A 24855-nucleotide genomic window follows, 5' to 3' on the forward strand; every position below is an offset into this window, starting at 1 on the left:
TTTATGAACTGATGTATACTTACATCAATCAATGCTCACAAAGTGGGGCCGCCACCACTCCAAGCATACCTCTAAGGTACTCAAAGGTGTCCCTAGGAAAAGGCTTTGTAAAGATATCTGCGATCTGTTCCTTGAAGCTTACAAATTCCAATCTCACTGAAGCTTACAAATTCCAATCTCACTTCCTTCTCTACTACTTTCTCTCTCAAGAAATGGTACTTGATTGATATATGCTTAGTCTTAGAATGTAACACTGAATTCTTAGACATATTGATAGTGCTTGTATTTTCACAATGCGTAACATTAGGTTCAGGTCATACCAATATCCTTCAACATCTGCATCATCAATATCAACTATGTATTAACTGTTTGCTGCAGCTACATATTGGGCTTCAGGAGTAGACTGAGTTATACATTCTTGCTTTTTACTCGATCAAGAAACTAATGTCCTACAAAGGAAGAAGGCTCCTCTACTAGTACTCTTCTTGTCATCAAGATTACCTGCCCGTTCTGCATCAATGTAAGCATACAATGTAAAATCCATAGATCTGTCATACCATAATCCATAATCCAATTTTCTTTTCAAATATCTGAAAATTCTTTTTTTTTTAAAACTGCTAAGTGTGTTTGTTTAGGTTCTACTGGAAATCTGGCAAAATCCAATTGCATTAGATATGTCTGGCCTAGTGTGAGTTAGATATTGCAATGCTCCTATGTAGATACATATCTAGTGTAAAATGTATTGGGTGAGTCATCAGTAGGAGTCAATTTATATCTAGTCACCATAGATGTACCTACTGGTTTACAATTTTTCATAAATTTACCAATAAGTCTTTAAGATACTTAGTTTGTGATATGTATATGTAATGTCCCTTGGTAGGATGGCTTAAGAATCTATGATAATTTGAGTCGCTCTTGGAAATCAAAATTCCAAATATCAATGTATTATACCCTTTAGATCTAAATATTTTTATTTCAGCTCTTGTAGTTTTACAATCAAACAATTTGATAATCTCTTCTATACTTGTAATCTCTGACAAGTATCCAAGGATTGAATATAACTAGAATAAATGTCCAAGGAATAAATCTATTCACTTTCATACTCTATGAATAGATAATATATGTGCACTTAGAATAAGCTAAATATAATATTTAGAAACAGTGTTTGATTGATTTTATATGAAGCGATTATTATCTATGATTGCAATCCCTAACTTGTCTCTCTGGTTCTTACACTTTGTATCTCTGTCACTAGGCTGTGTAGACCACCTTCGTTGTGTGTCTGCAAGTCTCTTGTTAAGTTTGAGTGTTTTATATTCGATGATATTCATTTATGGACTCAAGGGTCTGGTTAAAGACTATAGACTACGCTAAGCTCGAATATGATGACAGTTTATTTACTTGGATTATGAACTTCCGCCTTTCATTCATGCTGCTTCTCTGTCATTCAAGGACTGATTGGTAGTTACTTCAACAACATCTGTATGTGTCAATGCTGGCTTCATTCATTAGTTTTCTGGGTGTATTTGAGGTTGGCGTTTAGTGGTCTGTTAGGGCGAATAATTAGTTGATAGTATAGGTTACTGACTTGTAGTTGATTTTATGACATGTTCAATCTCTTCTCTGGCTGCGTCTTCTCATTTCCGATTGCCAATTGTGATTAGTGTGTGCTAACCGATCGTTATTTCTTTGTTTACTCTTCCCAATGAACCACTTTAATGAATTTGCAAGGAATATGGTTTGATGTTCCTCATTTCTAATTATATATGTGCCTCTTTATTATATCCTCTCTGTATACTTCTTTTTCTGAATCTGAAAACAATATCTATTGAATAGAGATTGAATATGAATAGCTGTAAGCTAACGTAGCTATTGACTGAATCTTACAAAAGTTATTTTTATGTAATTCCTTCTTTTTTCTTATCTCAATTTCTTTCTTCATCACGTGAATTTTATAGCTGGTCCCTTGGGACAACTAATGGACGTGTCCTTTCATATGCCTCTTCAAATCTGTTAATTGTACTACAACCATTTATTCAAACAGTGTTGATTTTAATCAGATAATCAATCCAATTTTGTACGTGGATAATTAAATAATGAATATTGATCAATTATATATTAATTTAATAATATCAATTATTAATTATTTCATATTTGACCAATATTTATATTGTATTTCATATATAATTATTATTATTTATTTATTCGACAATTATATTTATTTATTAAGATTTAATTATTATTAATGCATTAATAATATTTTAGTAATAATTGATCATATTGTCTTATTTATTATTAAATATTATATTGATCATTGTGTCACTATTTAACTAATTTGACCTTTGAGATTGGGTATATCACAATCCATCCCACCTGAAATTGCTTTTCCTCGAGCGATCCAAACTCTCAATGTCGTTGTGATATTCAATCCAATAGTCTTGAAACAAAAATTTCATCTTGGAGTTGGAACAACAATACAAATTTACTAATTTTGAAAAACATAATATTTCATTTCAAATAATGAGAATAAGAAAGAAAACTTATCTTGATATATCTTAGTATTCCCTTGCTCCTTGTTATGTGTTGCCTTGTATTTTTTTTCTTTTTGTATGCATTTGTAATCCTTAGGGGAGACTTTATCCTGCCCTTAAGCCTCTGTGGATATCCCTTTAGGATTATCCCTCTTTATAATACTTAGGATAGACTTTATGTCATCAGAGGTCTCCAGGGATATCCTTTTAGGATTATCCCTCTCTATTTAATCCTTTGGAGAGGCTTTATCTCGCCCTAGGCCTCTATAAGTATCCCTTTAGGATGTACTCATCTCTGTGATCTTTAGGAGAGACTTTATCTCATCCCAGATCACTAGGGATATCTCTTTAGAATTATCCCCCTCTATATAATCCTCAGGAGAGACTTTATCTCGTCCTATGGCCTCTATGGGTATCCCTTTAGGATTACCCATCTCTGTAATCCTTGGGACAAACTTTATCTCACCCTAATCTCTCCCTAAGGCCTATATGGATGTCTTTTTAGGACTATCCATCTTTATAATCGTTGGGACTCGCAAGGTAATGTTTAGTGGCTAATATTCGCCAATTGGCTAATTTTAGAATTTTGTTGCTAATAACTTGGCTAATAATTTAAGATTTCATGCAAACTAAATCGCCACATTTTGATAAAATTTGGTTTTAAAAATATTAAAATCGTTTAATAATTTATTTTACTAAAAATTTAAACTCAAAGATTCACGACAATATTCGATATATGATTAATTTTAATTCACCTAAATATTATTTGTTATTGGAGAAATTTAAAAAAATCAGTAAAAATTATCATAATTATTAGTTACTTTAGGGATATATCACCAATATTTAGTTTTTACTATTGATTTAAAATATAAAGTACTGATCCTCATGATATTCTATGATGTAAAAAATGTTCAAGTTTGATATGTAATGGTGATTAATGAACTTCCTATTATTGTTGATTTTCGCCAATATTTTATACACAAATTATTTATCCAAAATAATTGTCGATATAAATAATATTTAAAAACGAAAATTGAGAGATTCACTAATAGAAATAATTTTAATTTTCAAAATAATGAAAGATTCGCCAATATTTTATTTCTTTTTCTGTAGGGGGGTTTCTTAAAGTTTACCCCTGCTTGGGAGAGTCTTTATCCCTTCCCAGGTCTCTAAAAGTGTATGGTTTCTAAAGTTTCCTACAAGGAAAATTCTGAGTGTAAGAAATAAAACTGAATATTTTTCATTAATTTGTTTATTTTATTAAAAACTTTGTTTCTTCAATTTGGTACTCAAATGTTCACCGTCTTATTTGTTGATTCAACATAGTTTTCACTAACTAGAAGTGAATAAATTTACTAATTTCTTATTCCATTTAATTTTCCCTTATTCTCTAGTATTGGTTACTAATTTCATTCTCAAACTTTATGCATCAAGTGGAATTTCTTCACAAGTGCACTGCTTCTCTCCTTCATTTTGGGATTGGATACTATTGAGATCTCCTATATCATGTCTTACTTTCTTATGCAACTCTTCTATTTCCCTCTCAGGCATTGCATCTATTCTATTGATTTGATTCCTTTTGCCACACTTGTGTCTTGGTGCCCATAGTTCTGTGCATATAAAACATAAGCCTTTCTTCATTACATCCTCTTTTTGCTTGAGAGCATCCTTGCCTTGGCATTGGTGCCCAATAGTCCACTTCCCTTTGTAGAAATAACATTCTTTCCCCTTATCATCTTTTCTTGAATCTTTGTGCCTATGTCTTGTCCTGGCTTAGAAATTCTTAGATCTTTCCTTTGAAGGATTTGATTCTACCATTCTTTCTTTTCTAATATCTTCTTCCAAGTTTTGAGGTTCATGTGTTTTTACAACATGTTTGGTTGAGTCTTTCAATCCTTCTATAAACATATGAGTAAGCCTCTTTTGCGAAAGGTTTGGGACCATAACTGATAATCTTGGAATTTGTGAGCGAATTCTTCTTCTGTTCTAGTTTGTCTGAGTTGAGTTAGTTCTTGGAAATACCATTCGATGTCCCCCATCAAAATTTGTGATTTTTATTTTATTGATTTTATGATTGAGTTCTTTGTATACAAGCCTCCTGGATTTCTCCCTTCGTTTATCTTCAGAAAATTCTCTAAATGATACCACTTCACTAATGTTAGGTTCTAGAGCTGCATATGCCCTTGCAATATCTTCAATCCTAGTCATTGGTTGCTCTATTTCTTCTTCTCTTGGTAGCTTTTCTCTGCGTAAGAATGGTGGTTCTGGCATTCCGGTTACAGAAAAGACATTATTATTTTCTGAGTGAGTGGAGTTAGTGTATCTTGCCTAGTTGGGTTGACCTCTCCAATTGTTGATAGCATTTCCCATATGTTGCAATGCTTGGAGAAGTGTTTCATTTGATTTTTCCATTTGATTTAATATAGTTGGTTGGTTTGGTTGTTTTTCTCCGTATAGGATCTCATCTCATTCGCTAAGTCGTTCATTGTAGTCTTCTTTGTCTTCCTCTCGTAAGCTTGCATTAGCCTTCACTCACAGGATGTTAGGATTATGCTTTGATACCACTGTAATGTCCATTGGTAGGATGGCTTAAGAATCTATGATGATTTGACTCGCTCTTAGAAATCAGATTTCCAAATATCAATGTGTTATCCCCTTTAGACCTAAATATTTTCCTTTCAGCTCGTATAGTTTTAAAATCAAACAATTTGATGATCTCTTATATACTCGTAATCTTTGACAAGTATTCAAAGATTGAATATAACTAGAATAAATGTCTAAGGAATAAATCTGTTCACTTTTAGACTATGAATAGATAATTTATGTGCACTTAGAATAAGCTAAATATAATATTTAGAAACAGAGTTTGATTGATTTATAAGAAGCGATTATTAGCTATGATTGCAATCCCTAACTTGTCTTCCTTGGTTCTTACACTTTGGATCTTTGTCGCTAGGTTGTGTAGACCACCTTCGTTGAGCGTCTGCAAGTTTCTTGTTGAGTTTGAGTGTTTTATATTCAATGATCTTCTTTTATCAACTCAAGGGTCTACTTAAAGATTACAGACTATGCTAAGTTCCAATATGGTGAGAGTTTATTTACTTGGATTATAAACTTCAATCTTTGAGTTGTGCTGCTTCTCTATCATCCAAGGACTAATTGGCGGTTACTTCAACAACATCTATTTGCGTCAAGGCTGGCTTCATTCATTATTTTTTTGGGTGTATTTGAAGTTGACAGTGGTCTATTTGGGCAAATAATTAGTCAATAGTATAAGATGCTGACTTGTAGTTGATTGTATCACTGACTGCATCTTCTCATTTCCATTTGCCAATTGTGATGACTGTGTGCTAACCAATCGTTATTTCTATGTTTACTCTGCTGAATGAACCACTTCAATGAATTTGCAAGGGATATGGTTCGATGTTCCTCCTTTCTATTTGTGTCTCTTCATTATATCCTCTTCCTATATTTCTTTTTCGGAATCTGAAAAATTATCTATTAAATATAGATTGAATATGGATAGCAGTAACCTAATGTGGCTATTGACTGAATCTTACACAAGTTATTTTCATGTTATTCCTTCTTTTTTCTGATTATATTGCTTTCTTCATGACATAAATTTTATAGCTTGTCCCTAGGGACAACTAATAGATGTGTCCTTTTATTTGCCTCTTCATATCCATTAATCGTATTACAACGATTTATTCAAACAACGTTGATTCTAATTAGATAATCAATCCAATTTGTATGGGATCATTAAATAGCGAGTATTGATCGATTACATATTCATTTAATAATATCAATTATTAATTATTTCATGGATTAACTTATTTTATATTTGACCAATATTAATATTGTATTTCATATATTATTATTATTTATTTATTCGACTATTATTTTTATTTATTAAGATTTAAGTATTATTATTACATTAATAATATGTTATTATAATAATAATTGATTATATTGTAATATTTATCACTAGATATTATATTATTCATTGTCATTATTTAACTAATTTGACACTTGAGATTGAGGATATCACAGAATATCCCATCCCAATTATAAGTCATTTACAAACCAAGAAAGAAATTCATCTCTCCTATCTTAGATATCTCAAATTCACTCTTTATTTCTTCAGAAAACTTGTTACTCATTTCATCATTGCTACAAAAGATTATATCATCAACAAATACTTCAATAATCAAAATACCTTCAGCATTAGTTCTCAAATACAAATTGCTATCTGTACTACCTTTCTTGAAACCCAAATGTAAAAGATACTTGTCTAACCTTGCATACCAAGCTCTTGGAGCTTGCTTCAAGCCATTTCAACACTTTCTTCAACTTGCAAACCATGTCTTCCTGATCTGTTAAAGGAAATTCATTAGGTTGCTCAATATATACTTATTCAAGTTCTCCATTTAGCATGCAGACTTCACATCCATATGGTAAACCTTAAATTTCTTATTAGTTGAAAAAGCCAAAAGTATCTTACTACGTCAATTCTAGCCACACTAGTAAAAGTCTCCTCAAAATCTATACCTTCCTGTTGTGAATATCCTTTACAAATCAACCTTTGTTAGTTGCTCACTGCTTCACCTTGTTCATTTATTTTGTTTCTAAATACCCACTTAATTCCTCTAACATTTTTATCTTGTCATGTCCCCTCTTTAGCTCTGTTTAGCAGTGACATGAGAGTTAGCCTATTATGGGATCTCGTAAGCTGGCAATGGTGTTTAGAGACTTAGTCAAGGTATACAGTGTTCGGATCTAGAGTTTCAGATAGTAGGAGGGCAATTGAGAGCAGTTCCTTAATTGTAGGAGGAGTTTCCTACATTTTAGGAGGTGGAGATGGGTTATAGTCTTGAGTCTCTATGAGATCATTCTATGGTTTCAGTTTCGGGAGATTTGGAGATGTTCCTATTTTTTAGGAGTATCCCTAGTTTTGAGGGATGAGACTGTCAGTTATTTCAGATTATCCGGCATTAGTCACAGGAGGTGATGAGTTTAGTTTCACCTTGTAGAGGTGTTTTGGCTATCAATTCGCTATTTGGGAAATATTTTAATATATTTAAATATTCTCTTAAGTTAACATTATAATAATTTAAATAAGGCTAAGTTTTTAGCCACTAGGGAGTAATAAGGAGTTTTCTGGCTCCATCTGGCGAGTTTTGCCATCATGTGATAGTCCGTTGGAAAGAGCTTGGCCTCTTTTATTTAATTATCATCTTCAGGGACCTATTTGACACTTGGAACTATTCTTATTGGTGAAATAATGATTCTCAGGCACTTGGATGCCAATTATTAAAGAATATAACTTTATATTATAAAGTTCTCAAGTATTACTTTTAGGGTTCGAATTACATGAGAAGATGATATAAGGCCAATGCAAGGAAAGGAAAAGTATCTTTGAACATTTTGGAAAACATAATTTGGTGTTTGGCTTTGATTTGAGCATTCCCTCACTAGGACATCAAACCCTAGGCTGAGAGTTGATTGAGTTGGGACGTAGCCCTCAACTGGATTGGATTTGCTGATTCTTGCACAAGGTTTCGACATTGGTGGAGTTCCTACAGCAGTTCATATCATTGGCGTGGGAAAGTGAAGACTATCTCTACAGAGTTGCGCAGATTGCATCATTCTGGGCGTTGATCATTGTGAGCAGATTTGTGTAGCAGTTCTATACCAGCTGGGTGTTGGATTTTGTGGGCATAATTATTGAAGATTGCAGCTGTTAGCAGCTTCTTATTTCAGACGCTGATTGTATTTGAGGTACCAAGCTTTATTAGTTTTGATATCAAACTTATTGGCATAGATAAAAGCATTTCCAGAATTTCATATGCTTGTATCAAGCTATTGTTATTGTTATCTGTTTGCTGTTGTTACTACCTTTACAATGTACCATGTTATTCTGAAAATATCAAATAATATCATTCCTTCTTCAACTTTTGTCTAGTTTTGCAAGATAATTAAAACACTTACAGAAGAACATAATTATTTAAATAAAATTTATAGCAGCAGCAGAGTAAATATCCACTTTGGATATTTCATATCTTTAGGCTTAGGAGCCAATTCCCATGTATTGTTCCTCTCAGTTTGTTCTAATTCTTCTTGCATTGCTTTAACCCATGATTCATCTTTACATGCTTCATCAGCAGTTTTAGGCTCAACTTGTGAAATCAAACAAAATTCGTTCCTCATTCTTGCTCTAGTCATCACACCACTATAAGCTCTATCAATAATTTGAATGATTCAAAGTAACATACCTTAGAGTTCTAGGTGCTTCTCTTGGTTCTTTAGTCTGTACTTGTATCCCATTATCAATTTCAAAGAATTGCTCTTGCTCTTTGTTGTAATTAGGATTCTAACTTGTAGATGTCTGATTTGCTTTAATATCTGAGTCCTAATCAAATTTTCTTTCCTGTATTTGAAATCTTTCATCAATCTTCATATGAGCACTTTCATTTATCTTCCTCAATTTCAAATTATAACATTTATATCTTTTGCTCTTAGTTGAATAGCCAAGGAATATACTTCCATCACGTCAAGGGTCAAACTTTCCTATTTCCTCCTCTCTTCTGATATAGCACTTGCTACCATTTTTTTGGAATACTTAACTGATGGTACATGACCAAACCAAAGTTCATATGATGTTTTAACTTTACCATGTCTAATCTGAACTTTATTCAATGTATAAACTATTGTGGTAATTGCTTCTCTCCAATGAATATGAGATGCCTTGCCCTCAAACATCATAGTCCTCATAGTATCAAGTATTGTTCTATTCCTTCTTTCTACTACCCCATTCTGCAATGGAATCCTGGGAGCTGATGTTTGCTTGAATATACCTTGCTCTTTGCAATATGTATTGAATTTGTCTAATGTAAATTCTCCACCTCTATTTGAACTTAAATACCTGATCTTCAAACTTGATTTGTTTTCTACCTTCGCTTTGTAAATCTTGAACTTATCAAAGACATTAGATTTCTCCTTGAGAAGTGCAACCCTCATTATTCTAGAATAGTCATCAAGAAAGAGAATAAAGTATGTCTCACCAAAATATGATCTAGTTGTAGTAGGACCATACAGATCTATATGCACCAGATCCAATTTTCCTGTAGTGGAGTGTGACTTGCTCTAAAAGCTATTCCTGGTTTGTTTACCCATTACACATTCCTTGCATAACATTTTAGTAATGGTTCACCATCATAGTTAAATCGCTGATTGCATTTGAATTATCGATTCTTACCATATTATCGAAGTCCACATGACAAAATCTCTTATGCCATAATTGCCATCAATCTTTGCAACAAAATAACTTACTTCAAAAGGATTTAACTAAAATACATTCCCTGTGGTCTTTGTACTAGATGCGATCGTATTCCTTGACTGATTTTTGATTGTACATCTTCCATCCTTTAACTGCAAATGATAACCCTTATCCACAAACTGACCGACACAACAAGTCATGCTTCAATCCATTAACAAATAAGACATCATCAATATAGTTTTTCCATCAAGAGTAATAGAACCCTTTTTGTCAATCAAACAAGGAGTGTTATCACCAAATCTAACATCTCCGTCCTCATACTTCTTCAATTGCACAAATTTATTTTTGTCAGTTGTCACATGATGTGAACATCCACTATCTATGATCTATTCAGATTTCTTTTCAATGTGTGAAACTAGTGCTTTTTCCCTCATTCACAAGACTTTCATCTTTAATAGGAACAAAACCAATTTCATCATCATCACTATCTTTTGATTCATTATCTGATACTCATTCACTTGCATAATTACATTCTGTAGGATATTTAGACTTGTAAGGCTTAGGCTTATACTCAGGCACTCCAGCTGGACATCTAGATTAAAAATAACCAATATTTTTACATGAAAACATTTCAAAGGCAATTTTCCTTCATATTTACCTTTAGCTATGAATTCTCTCTTCGCAACCAATGCCTCAAGCTCTTCAAGCTTCCTTTCTTCTTCCTGTATCTCTGCCCAATCTGTGGCATACTCACCAAGATTTCCACAAGCTCTACTAGTACTTGCACTCTTTGTTAGCATCCTCTTATCTTTATGAATAGTAGCCTTAAAAACAAATTCTACTTTAGGGAAAACATCTTTTAATCTAGAAGTTTCAAAAGCTTGCAACTTACCAATCAATGTTTGCCTGTTTGAATCCATTGATGAGAGGTATCATGTCCTCAACGACCTCAATCTTGGTGTCAAAGATCTCAAAATCTTTTGTACAATTTCATCTTCTGTTATGGTTCCACCAATATTCCTTATACTTGTAACAATCTTTGTTATCCTATGAACATAAGATCTGATAGGCTTATCATCCCGCATTCTACATTCTTTCTGTCTCTAACTTTGCTTTCCAATTCTGCAACTCTGCATGCTTTGTGTATTTGTCTCCTTCATACAAGGCTTCCAACTTAGTCTAGATCACATAAGTTAATCTAATTCCTTGACCTTAGTGAACTTGATGGAGCCCAAATTATTTGCAAAAGTTTAGGGCCTTCATTTGTGAAATAGTGTTGGAGATTCATGATGAAATGTTGTCATTGATATCAATAGTACACTGAGAATTTAATAATGTCAAATATGCAAAGACAAAAAGGAAAATTAATGGACATGATTTAAAATGAAATCTACAACTGTGATATATTGAATGATATCCTTGAAGAAGAGAAATATTGCTTGTATCTGAATAAGTTGTAGTTCATATGTGAGAAGACATTTTCGGGAATTCAAATTCATCTTGGGAAAGGATTATTGATAGCTGTAAGCACTTGTACAAAAAGATAATTATAGGCAGTAATATATGTGTTCAATGATGATTATAATTGATACACTAACCAAATACAATAACCGAATACAACAACAACAATCATTGATCATCCTTTGCAAAGCTTCAATGATCCTGATGAGTCCAAGCCAACAAAAAGCAAAGATAAATTACTGGAATTGTTGGTGTGTTCTAAATAGTTCCTTGGCTTAAAGATAAAAGTAAGTCATTGGTCGGTGGAAAGGAGTCTGGATGAAAATTGCATTGAGATACACACAAATGAAGGAAATCTTGAAGATAGATTTGAAGTTCAGTTCATCCTTTGCAAAGCTTCAATGATCCTGATGAGTCCAAGCCAATAAAAAGCAAAGATAAATTACTGTAACTATTGGTGCATTCTAAATAGTTCCTTGGCTTAAAGATAAAAGTAAGTCATTGGTCGGTGGAAAGGAGTCTAATGAAAATTGCATTGAGATACACACAAATGAAGAAATTGAAGATATATTTGAAGTTCAGTTCATCACATCATCTACAGACTGATGAACAAACAAAAGTTGTGAATCACAGTTTAGGAAACTTGTTGAGATGTTTGGTTGGAGATAAACCAAATGGATGGGATGTGATTTTACCACAGATAGAATTTGCATATAATAAGAGTACTGGTAAATCACCATTCCAGATTGTTCTCGCAAATTGTTGTTATTCCTTTGTTTCTATAATGTGTTTATGGTATTAATGGGAGCACCCTTCATTAGGTTTGGTCAACAAGAATTGAACGATGGTATGAAAAACATTATGGATTGTCAACTATAATAATTAATGTTGTTGTAACCAACTGCTAATAGAATATGGATAAAGGGGGCTAACAACAGGAGAAGGAATAAGAACACCGAATAAATGAAGAAAATAAACATGTAATACAATAATAAAAGAGACTTAATGAAAGCATTGACTTCGATTATATTGAAGTACAAGACCTGAGACATAACAATTATCACCATGCCTAATTGTTTGCTGCACACCTATAGACTTAATGAAGTATGTTGTGATAACCCTACCGGTCATTAGAGGCTGAAGGCCTCTGCATCATTGGAACAGTAAGCTGAGTAATGTCTCTAAGGAAATCAACTATGTTTCTTGGTTAGTGACCATTAATAAACATTGTAGTTAATATAAGCAGAGATTCATTAGTAATAACATGCAATCTTGTCAGTGAGGCATACATTAAGAAGCAATATCATTGGGAGTGAGAAGTCTTGGCAAACATGTAAAGACTGTTTTATTTATTTAGCAGCAATTCGATGTAATATATACCAATAAACATTATTAAGAGCCCAACCCATTTACTTCCACCTAAGAATTGGTCAAGTAAACTAATGAAGGCAAGCAATCATCTTTAAAGAACTTATTAAGTATATATTAAGGCTGAAGTGTGTTGATTTTTGAATAGTTAAAAGTCAATCTCTTGGAGGAATCACATGTTTCTGAAAAGACGTCTCTCTTCATGTAAAAACAAAGAGATATAGTCTATAGATATGCATGTAGTTGGTGGAATAGAGGAGGAGGTGAGGAGTTTTATATGTTTATTCTCATTTATCACAAGTGCTTAGAAGATCCTTAGACTGCTGAGAAAAGAGGGTATAAACCTGTCTCATTACAAGGTGAAGAACACATGTGTACAGAGACAATATTTAGACAGTGCCAAATGTACAACAGGAGTATAGAGATGATATCAGGAACAGATACTCAATTGAGGCATAGCCTTCATACATGCAACAGGTAATCATAAAATCATATTCAGAAATAGCGATATAACCAAACAAGATCAGAAGTACATATGGTTGAAAATATTGTGATTAAGTAAATACAGTAATTGCACTATACTCCGTATGTATAATCAAATTTCAGATGAAATTTATTGAACTGAATTCTGAGTTCGTATTGATTAAGGAAGATTATATTATTGCATTGATTTGATCAAGTCAATCGCCTTAAATAGGAGTTCTACAACTCATCAGATATTACAGATTATCCAATTGATAATTGTACTAGCTTAAATAAACTATCAGAACCTGTCAAAGCAAGCTATGCATGTCTACCTATGAGGCAAGGGAAGTGGCAAATGTGGCTGCTAACCTGCCATGCCATTGCCTATTACATACAAAAATAAAAGCGAATATCTTTTAAAATGATTAACATAGAGCCAAGGTCCTGATTGCTGCATCAATTTGTACTTGTGTTCTTTTTTTCCTTGCTTGTGATCATTTGGGAGAGCTTGCTGTTCCACAGATGCTTCTGCCATTGCTGTTTCCAAGTTGTCAACATCAGCTACAGCCACCTTGTAAGGTTTCCGATCAGCATGTAGCCTATCCCGAACATCCTTTGGCATCTTACTCCCAGTCACAGTTTCATAGGTAATTGGATTTTGGGCTTTCCACATGTTACCCAAATGTATTATAATTTATTAGCCCAGCCTGAATTCATGAACATTTTTAGGTGCTGCTCCTCCCACTCACCCACAAAGCTCACTGCCTTGTTCCCTCTTATGATCACCTCTGCTGTGTCTTTCCCATTGCAGATGATGATAAGGCCCAAGCCTCCTGCTGATGAAATGGAGACTAGCCATGTAGTCTTGGCTGGTGAAGGGTAAATTACTAAATTAGTAAATTGTAATGGTTTTTTGTTTACACAATCTTTTTTGGCTTCTCCAAACTGGCTTATTGTCCCTTTCATGGGACTATTTTGATATCTTGGCTGTTTTCAAATTCTAGGTTCTTACACAGCTGGTTAAGGGTATTTTGTAAGGTATTGTAGTTCTGCACTGAATCCCTTCATGGAAAAATTCTGTGACTCTGATCTGTTATGTATCCAAAGATTATTCTGAAAAATTCCAGGTTTTTGGTCTTATGGCAGTAGTTTGTTCCTTGCTAAGGCTGGTATTTTGTTCCTTGTATCTTTATGTATAATTTCAGGCCTTTGCCTTTCTCGTTTAAATTTTTTTACTAGTCCAGTCTTTCATATTGAGATTTTTGTGCAAAGCTATGGTATTGATTGAAAGGAATCATTTGAGTCATCTTTAGTGTGTTCAATCGTGGTGTTGATTGACTAGATTCTCTCATGGCCTGCCATAGTACCTCTACTATTCTCCCAAGTGAGCTGACAGTCTTGCTTTAAACAGGCTCACAATTTCCCCAATAAATATTTTCTCACTGTTGTTTCCTCAGCAAGAGAAAACTTATATCTTCAAAGCTTAATCTGTAGTGACTCTAGCAGGGTCGCCCATCACATGACCACTGTCAAGCTGCTAAAGCTTGGAGCCCTCAGCAAAGCCAACACGTGATCTGTTAACATCCTCCAGATCGTAAACACCATCTTTTTCATCTTGTTTTCCCACAACCGTTTCAAAGAATGTCCTGGCATGACCTGTTTGGGGATCTATTAAAGGAGATCCCTCCCCAAAATCTTGATTTTCCTTTCTGCTGACTAGCTGTTGTTAGAGCTGTACAAAGATGAGACAAATATATTGATTAGGGTGCTGACAGTCCATCCAATACCCCTTTTCCATTTTAGGAATAACACAATCAGTCCAACATGGAGGGAAAAATAAGGGAAGTAATCTATAGGATGCCAAATCCTGCATTTTCCTCATTAACATCCATTCATTACAAAGGTATCATTTGAAGGAAAATGAATTTTCGGGGTTTGTAGTATACCAAATTTCTGGCCACACAGGAAAACTTCAATATTCCTCCATATTCAAGCTTTTTCCATACCAGAGCTCTATTTTTAGGTGCAAGTTAACTGTTTCCGGATTTTGGATTAAAAAACTAGAGGGAGAAACCTGCTTATTTTTCTTCTCACACTACCATTCCATAAGTCTTACCAAAACCTTTTAACAAGGGATATTTTTCTCTGTGTGAAGAAGAGGATATCTTCCTCTTGCCCCAAAACACGTTGCCCTTTTCAAAAATTCACCTCAAGTGTCAAACCAGAGAAAAGTCTTGAAATAAATATATAAAATTCTTTCACGATATTGTTACCAAATTGTGGAGTGACACAATAAAGCCAAAAGAATGACAGTTTAGGCAAGCAATGTGCTAGATTACATAGTTGCAGGAGTAAGGTCTATCCCAAATGGCTAGCAGGAAGGAAGCCGAGTGGTAGAAAGAACATACTTTAGAAGAATTTGCTGGTTAACTATATAGGAACTAAGCTGCCATCATCCAAATGAAGGTTCAGCATGGAAAAGACCCTTTAAAAGTTTGTCCCTTGGGAATGCAAGTCTGCATCCTCAAGGGCATTTAAAAACCTAATTTCCTTATTTACTTGCAATGTGCAACCCACTTTAATCGTTATGGCAAGATGGCAACGCTTCAAATTTCGGCTTGCCGGATAATTAATGATTGGCTCCCCTGCAAGAAATAAGAATTCTGAATAATTAATCTGCTTCCTTTAAAGTTTATGCTGAGGTGTGCAATATAATCAGCTATTTCTTTCTCAGTTCTCTTAATATAACTGCTATTTTTCCCTGCTAATTCTGAAAACAATCTCTTTCTGTCATCTGTAAGTTTTTTGGGTTTGTAGTCTTTCATTTGGAATTTTTAATGGCATTGATTGTGATTTCCAATTCTCCCACAAACTGACATTTCCTCCAACTTTATCTTGTGCTAGCTGATGGCATTTCTTTAAAGCTTTAGGCCCAGCCATGATATCAGATACAATCCTAAATGGATTGTGATAATTGAGAATAGTCTTGCCTTCCTGATTCCTCCCTATGCTTTTGCACGAGCCAAACTGGGATTGATTTTAGCAATTGTATCTATATTTACTCTCAAAGTTGCACTTTGCTCTGGGGAGCAATGAATATCAGATTGCAGAGGCCTTGATCAAGCCTAGGATACTGCCATATTCATTTGTGATTACAATCTAGGTCTTATGGATTATGCATGATAACAAGTTTGTGTACTTATTTTAGATTTAGTGGACTCCTGTATAAATTTATTCTTGAATGTTTGTAGATTGTGGAATAGAAATAATCTGATCTAATGATTTTCTTCAGGTACGCCGCTCAGATGTGCTCTCTGCTTGGAGTGGGATTCGTCCATTAGCAACAGATCCCTCAGCTAATGACACAGCTAGCATTTCTAGAGATCATGTAGTTTCCACAGATATTGACGGCCTGGTAACTATCACTGGTGGAAAGTGGACCACATATAGAAGGTAATATTCTAACTGTAACTTCAAAGCATATTGTTGTAAACATAGCAGCATAGAAATAAATTTGTTTAAATGTTTGCAGTACTTCATGTGTGGGAAATTTATACTTGTTTATTTCAGAGCAAGATAAAACAACTGAAACACAAACCTCATTTGTTAGTTGCTTCTTCTTTTAGTATATTCTTATTGATGTAACAGATTTTTTTTCAAGGCTAATAGTAACAGCCGATGAGGGCCACGGCCAATCAACAGCAGCTTGAAGGATATCTAAGGACAAATTTCCCTAAGTGCCAGTTACTTATCTATCCTTGAATTCTATATGCTGAAGGCAGTAAGAGATTTTAACTTTGTCGGGAAGAACATTACACAATCAAAACTTAACTCTGAAGGCTCTAGTTTTTCTCAACCAAATTGTGATAGAATCCCTAAATCAATGCAGGACCTTGGGGAAGGATTTTTGATGAATAGCTTTTGATTACTGATGATCAAAAATTATATACAAGGTTTATTTATCTGGTTACTGGCTTTTTGAACTGTGGAATAGATTAGGAATCTTCTCTTTCCACTGATTCTTTGTCATTCACATAATGGGTAGCAGTATTGACATTATTTCCTGGTTTTTTCTGATACGACAAGGCTAATTTAATCAAATCTTTGTTGCAGCATGGCAGAGGATGCAACTAATGCAGCTATTAAAGTTGGCAAATTGAAACCATCAAATAACTGTCTGACAGCTCATCTTCATGTTATTGGAGGAGATAATTGGGACCCTGCATCATTTACCAAACTTGCACAACAGTATGTTCGTATGAAGAAGACATATTCAGGGAAGATAGTTCCTGGGGCAATGGACACTGCTGTTGCAAAACATTTGGCGCATGCATATGGTAGTATGGCAGAAAGAGTTGCCCTAATAGCACAGGTTTTCTATCACCTCATTACCCATCTCTTCTTCTATTATAAGACAGATTTGTTGTAAGTGGAATGTTTTTTTCCAATGTATTTTCATATTCATTTCAAGGCAGGCAATATTGCCTGTTTTGTTCATCAACTAGTTTTTGGCTACCATAAAGTTGTTACAATATTAAAAATCAAATGCATTTATTAATTTTAGTTCAAGCAAGGTATGCACGTACATTTTAATGTCTTCCTACACATTCTCTGGCCATCGTGTTGCACCACCGACATGGTGGTACTACTTCAATTTTCTGCTTTAGTGATCAAATTTCACACAGAAAGGGATATAGAGGTAATTGCTGGAATCAGCATTTGTCTTTAATACGCTGATGTAAAGCTTAGCATCATGATGCAAATATGATCAATTTTTACTAGTGAATACTAAAAGGTTCTGAAGAGAAGCCATTTGGTTCATTCACATGGTTCTCATTTGTTAAATTTTATGAAGTTTCTATCAAATGGCCAGATGACCATGAGCAGGTTTTGGTATACTTGTTAAAGTTCACATAGTTTGTTAACAGGCTTTTAGTATTATGTGAACTATTATAACATGTTAGTTGTATGTATATATGTTTCTTGAGTTGTTAAAAACTTAAAGCAACTCATATATTTCGAAGATTCGTTTCCTCTAAAATAGAATTTAAGAATCCTATAAATATGTAGGTTATTTGAATGAATAATAAAATATATTGTTTGTGTGTTCTGGAACTTAATATGGTACTTTCTGTGCCTATTTTCTAGTGACAAGTAGAGAAAACTGGCATTTTGAATGCCTTGAATATCTTGGTCTATTGTTTCTTGAGTTGCAACCTGTCTTACATTAATCTGTGCTGCTATAGGATGAAATTTAAAGAGAATTATTTGCAGATTTAGATGGAAGTGCCATTGAGGGTTCGATGGTCTTATAGCCACTCAGGCCTGAAATGTATGTAGCCTAGAGAGGTGAGGAGCTTGTTTCTCACTACCTTGAGACTCCTTTGATGAAACTTTCGTCCTTGGTCTGTTAGAGGAATGAAAGTGACTGCAGTACGGATGCAAAGAAATGCAAATGCGCTTAATAAACTCTGATAAGAATAAGATAGTTTTCTAATGTTTATGGTTGACTGACTTTTGAATTGTGTGTAATACTCTAGTGGTGCCACTAGCCTGTGCAAAATCTGAGAAGTTGCTGTCGACTTTTCCAACCACAATGAGAAACTCCGGTTGACTTGTTAGCAATGCTGCCAGAAGATGTGAATGAATGCGCGATGGAGGTTCACTTTTGTATTTTCAGACGAAACTGTGTTAATTTCTTGCCCCCTTGATTGATTTCCTCTAGAGTGAAAGATTAATTGATTTTGTGCAGAGTCATTGAATGCTAGCTACATTTTGTCCCCAGTGTGATGATTCAGCCAAAAAATTGACTTGGCGGCAAGTTGCTCGAATTTGAAGAATCCAAAGGATTTTCCATGCACAACCATGAAAAGTGAAGAGCCTTGAATTCTTTGTTGTCGCTACATGAAAAGATTTAATCTTACTGGCATCTCATTCCTCACATTCCTGGCAAGGGTTTGCTGTCATTTTCTGGTTTCTTTTGTCAATTCTTCCATTCTTTGCACCACGAGGCTTCTTATGAATTGAAAGGAGTGCTCCCATTCAGATAGGGAAATAAATAAATGGCATTGATTAAGGCATAGTAATGATTCTTTTTGGTCTCAGTGAATTTTATTATTTTCTTCCCCACATTTTGCTTTTGCATCTATTGCTGCAAATTACATTTTTATATCTGGTGTACAAGATTCTTGCTATGCAAGTTCAACAATTTTGCCTCTCTGATTTGTATGCATTTGGTCATAAAATGTCTCATAGTTATGCATCATAGGTTTGATGTTTTCCATCCCTACCATAGTTAAATCTGTAGGAAAACTGTCTCAATTTCAACCACTGGAATTGTGAGGCTCATTTGGCAGCAACCATTTAGACTCTGCTCTACTATCTGAGTCGCAAAAATTGACTCGTACCAACTACAGTGTGTCAAATCATAAAATCCTCACAATTTGTGAGTATAGGTATCTCGCAAAATTCTGCTAAACACAAGAGACCAGATATCAATGTCGATGATAATGACATGCATTAGTTGGAGATGAATTGTTTCCCAAAGTTCACAATAAAGAATCTGTTGCAGACTTGTGTTCAAAGTTATACGACGAGTACTACACCACAAAGGCATGCAGATCCCTATTTGTGAAGAATTAGTTATATTCATCTCAATTGCAGGTGGGAGGCTTAATTACAGGCTACATCATGTGACTCAAGGATCTGCTTGAGCAATCAGTTGCTATTGAAATGCAGATAGACAATAAGGACAAGGTAAATGTAGTACTTGTGGTTTACCACACTCATATCAAGGATTTGTAGAATCCTTGTTTCTGATTACTGAAACACAGATCCTTGACTTTGACAGAATGTCTATATTGCTTCTACAGAAGGAGAGGAGATAGATGCAGGAAGAAGCATCTGGTTTAGGAAGCACAAAAAGTGCTTTTGCAACAAAATTCAAGGGAAAAAGACAAAAGGAGTCTAGAGGAAGATAGGTTTAATAAAAAGAGTGGCTGGTTAACCCTCAAAGACAATAGGTAAATCATCTAAACCAAGTATGGTTTGTGCCATTTGTTAGAAACATGGACATAATGGCAATATTTGTAATGTTGCTTATAGTAAAGCCTAATGAACAAGATGAGGAGTTTGCATTCATCTCATTAAAAGAAGACTTACAGAAGTCCATGGAGTAGTACTTCAACTTAGGATCATCAATACACTATGCATGTCGAAACAATTGGTTTGCTTCTTTTGCAGCTTGTTCAGATAAAAAAGGAAATACTTCTCTGGGTGATGGTGCCACCTTTTTCGTTCAAGGACATGGTGATGTATGGAAAACATTAGATGATAAGGCTACATGCACTTCCAGAGATGTGAGATATGTACTAGATATGGATAAGAATCCATTATCTATCAGTTGAATTAGTAAGAATCTACATCTCTCAGTAAGTTTTAAGGATAACTTGTGTGAAGTCACTCACGTAAACAAGTTGATAACCCTTGAAGTTGGTGACAATGGTTTGTACAAACTTGTGGACATAGCTACATTAAACTCATATACCTGAGTAATAGAAGATGATAATGATTCACATTGGCAGAAGAGATATGGTCATATAAATTATCACTGTCTAACTAAGTTAATCAAGACTGATATGGTCCGTTGTTTATGCTCTTCTTACAATACATAATCAACAAGATGATTGTGAAGGTTGTCAGATGGGAAAGTAGAGTTGATTGCATTTTGCAAAGGGGCAGCATAAGAGAGTACATGGTCTATTAAATGTTTTTCACATGGATATATAGGGTTTTTCTAGAGTTACATCCATTGGTGAGGCTAGATATATTTTGCTAATTGTAGATGACTATTCAATGAAAATGTGGGTGTTTTTCATTGAAGAAAATCCCAATATTTTAGTTTTTTCAAGATGTTCAGATCTTTAGTTGAAAATAAACATGTAGGAATATCAAAACTTAGAGGACAAACAATGGTGGAGTGTTTACCTCAATAATATTCACCAACATTCGCAAGCAAGAGGTTATCCATCAACAATATGCCTACACCATACACCCAACAAGAGAATTGAGTGGTCAAATGTAAAAAAATGATAGTTGAAATGGCTCGGTGTATGTGCATAGTCAGAAAGTAACATACTGTTACTGTGTAAAAACATTAGAGACTGTTGTACACATTCTTAATCGATGTCTGGACTATTCTTAAGCCTAGTGCTGATTATTTTTGTATTTTTGTTTTTTGGGGTGTGTAGCATTTGCGCTGTTTGAACTAAAGAATGTAGGTAAACTATGGAAAATTTAGAATTTCATGTTTGTTGGCTATAATGAAAAATCAAAATCGTATCACTTGATGTAATTACTAACAAATTCATTGCTAGTAGAGATTTGTTTGTTCTTGGAAAGACAACTTACTTCAAAGATGATTGTAAACCAGTTGAGGTTCTAGACAATGAATTTGTTGTCAAGGAAGAGTTTGCAAGTACATATGATGATTCATTAAGTAGTTGAGATTCAGTGTTTGAAGATGCCAAGGAGAAGGATAGTCCACATTGGTGTATGAAAAATACATTTGGGATACATGAATTCTTCTCCAACTCAATCTTTTGACAATCAAAAATAGATATTGTTGTGAGCATAGTTCAACTTCTTGCCAAAATAGCGGTGATATCTCGGTTTATCGTGATATTCTAGCCGTGGTGAGAAATTCTATTCCTTTCTCACGAGATTTAGTTCTAGAGAAAATCAACTTCTTGCAGTGAGAAATTCTATCCTTTTCTCGTGAGATTCAGTTCTAGAGAAAATCAACTTCTTGCGGTGATAAAACATTAACTTCTCGACAATTTCTTTGCAATTTCTTGCGAGAAGTTGTTAAGTTCTCGTGGGCAACGCGTGAGTTGCCAGTTAAAACACTGTGATGCCCAAAAATGACTTCATTTTTCCCTTTTTGCAGCATTGAGTTTGTTGGGTGTGGGGAGAAAGGTTTGGGAGGAGAAAATAGGTGTTTGCTAGTGATTTAGAGCGATTGTTGGTTGATTTAGAGTGGATTTGAAGCTCTTTTCAAGCAAATCCGAATTCATATATAAGTTTCTTAATTTTTTGTTCTTTTTAGTTAAAAAACATTTTTCCTTGCCATACTTGCATATCTTGCATCTAATTTAGTTAAGACTCTACGAATACCATTTCTAATGTTCTCTAACATGTTTTAGAGAGTAATGAGAAAGATCTAACATCATGTTTTTGCAATTTCTCTAAAAAAAACTTTTTTTTCTCAATAATTTCCTAACCTAATACATTTTTTGTTTTATTCTTTGAATTTGCAGCTTGTGTTTAAACTTGTTTGAAGTTTTAATCTAATATAGTTTGTTTCTAAATATGTTTATTAAATTTCTAAATTTTTGGCTTATTTTGTATGTGTAGGTTGATTTTACATTAAATGGCAAATATGGCTTCCTCTACAATTGGGTCAAATGCAACATATTCCAATGGCCACATAACATGTCCATTTGGATTCATAGGCACGCGCCTTGAAGGGGCTACATACTTTGCACGGAAATATGGCTTTGAAGGAACAAAGTATGATAGTGTGATATGCATAAAATGCGAAAAACAAGGTTGTGGAGGCATATCTTGTTTGAAGTACCACCTTGCTGGTATAGAAAAGTGTGACACAAGGATTTGTGATGAGAGTACAGAGGAAATTAAAAGGGAGATGATTGCTTTTCTTAGTGCCCAAGAAGAGAAGAAGTTGAAAAGGGAAAGGGCAAAATTGGCCATGAGGGCATCCATTTACGAATCGTAAGGTATGTTTCCTTTTTAATAATCATTTATCATTTTCTAATCACAACTAATGATTGTGCTAAAACAATTATCATGATTCATTATGAAATGATGTGGGTTGTGACCAGGTATCCCAATCACCCTTGATGAAGAAGAAGATGCAATTGAGGTGATAGTGGGCCTTTTTCGTGGCCCACTAATCCGTGTATGGAACACACCTACCCGTGGCAGGTCCTTGGGCTCAACTTCTGCATCTGCTAGCTCTAGTAGACCATAAGACTCTTCTATTGATGGTTATTTTGTGCATAGAAACACACCTAGATCACAACCATCATTGGAGGGTACTGGATGGAACCGTGATGTGTATGAGCAACTTGACATTCAATGTGCTGATTTTTGGTTTTTTAACCTCTCCTTCAATGTTGCAGCAAGTCCATATATTCTAAATTTTTATGACTAGTTGTACTGTAGCGGGAAAGGGCTACAAGCCACTTACTCCAACAGCCTTGAGTGGGGAGGTTAGTTTACTTGTTTCAAACTTTAATACTTTTACAAATTTTCAATTTACTTATTTTTGTTGAAAGTAATTTTTTAAAATCAAAGTTGTGTACTTAATCTCATTTTTTATTTTGTGCTTGCAGATTGCTGAAAGATGTCGTTTCTAGGGGTAAAAATGTGGTTGAAGAGAAAAAGTTACAAATGAAACAGTATGGCTGCACCATACTTCTAGATGAATGGACAAATGGAAGAAATCGTACCATCATCAACTTTTTAGTTTCTTGCAAGGATCAAGTAGTTTTTGTTAAATCCTTGGATGCCTCGGACAAGATAAAGATGACTGAGACTTTGTCTCTAATGCTAGAGAATGTTGTGATGGAGGTTGGGGCTGAAAATGTGGTGCAAATCATAACTGACAATGCAGCGCCATATGTGGTAGCGGGTTGGATCTTACAAGAAAAGATAACACACTCTTTTGGTCTCCTTGTGCAACACATGTTATTGACCTTCTTTTGGAGGATATAGGGAAATTGGATTGGGTGAACCGTGAAACCAGTTGTAGAGGAAGCAAGGAAGATAACAAAATATATCGACAATCACCCTTGGGTCCTTCGCTTGATGAGAGACTTCACCGAAGACAAGAAGTTGGTTAGACCCGCAGTCACAAGATTTGTAACGATTTTTTTGATGGTGGAAAATGTTCTTCATCATATGAATCCTTTGAGCTAGATGTTTGTGTGTCCAAAATGGCTACAGTCAAGTTATTCAAAGAAGGCCGATGGATAGAGTGTTGCACGCATTGTGTTTGACATCCAGTTTTTTGATCGAGCTATAGAAATTGAGGAAACTTGGAAACTTCAAAAGTTGAATATTTTTTTTTGTATTTATTAATCAAGTCTTTCATTGATAATTTATAGCCCTACTCTCTGATTAATAATTGTTTTTTGTCTTTTTAATTGTAGGCGGTGAAGCCCTTGGTTAGAGTTTTCCGCTTGGTAGATGGGGAACGAACCCCAATGGGGTCCATTTTTTGAGGCCATGAATAAGGCCAAAGAGGCTGTAAGAAATAAGTACAGGGGGAAAGCCTAAAACTTAAGCCAATATGGGATATTATTGATAGGAGGTGGAGCAATCAACTCCACAAAGCCATTCATGTAGTGGGGTATTTCCTCAAACCTTGTTACCACTTCTCTCCATCATATGCGGATCCCAATGGAGAGGTCATTTAGGGCTTTAGAGAATGTATGCAAAGATACCTGACATTGCAGTGAGAGACCTCATTGTGGCCGAGATGGAAGTGTATCAAAATGCAACGGGTAAACTATTCTCCTCAGCCTTGGCAAAGAGAGGCAGACACACTCAAATCCTAGGTACAATATTTGGAATTTGTAGTCTTTCATATGCATGATAAGTAGATAAATACTAAGCTATAAAAAAATGTCCTCACCTTGCTTTCAAACTCTTTAATATTTATCTTGTAGA

The 24855-nt window shown here is 34.5% G+C and overlaps 1 protein-coding gene and 1 long non-coding RNA gene across 2 annotated transcripts in view; both read left to right on the forward strand.

Moving 5' to 3' along the window:
• Positions 1–24855, forward strand: part of LOC149543503 (glycerol-3-phosphate dehydrogenase SDP6, mitochondrial-like) — a 178502-nt gene that overhangs the window by 138535 nt on the left and 15112 nt on the right. The window contains exons 4-5 of the mRNA XM_089798307.1: positions 16394–16554; positions 17215–17473. Coding sequence (XP_089654433.1) covers positions 16394–16554; positions 17215–17473 — 420 coding nt within the window. The remainder of the gene's footprint in view (positions 1–16393; positions 16555–17214; positions 17474–24855) is intronic.
• Positions 22520–24781, forward strand: LOC149543504 (uncharacterized). Its single transcript, XR_016355645.1, has 3 exons — positions 22520–22898; positions 23004–23393; positions 23517–24781. It is a non-coding gene; the product is annotated as an uncharacterized LOC149543504 (long non-coding RNA).

The sequence above is a fragment of the Cupressus sempervirens genome, chromosome 8, assembly GCF_028749045.1.
Source record: "Cupressus sempervirens isolate cs-2001-9-10 chromosome 8, ASM2874904v1, whole genome shotgun sequence".
Taxonomy (NCBI): Eukaryota; Viridiplantae; Streptophyta; class Pinopsida; order Cupressales; family Cupressaceae; genus Cupressus; species Cupressus sempervirens.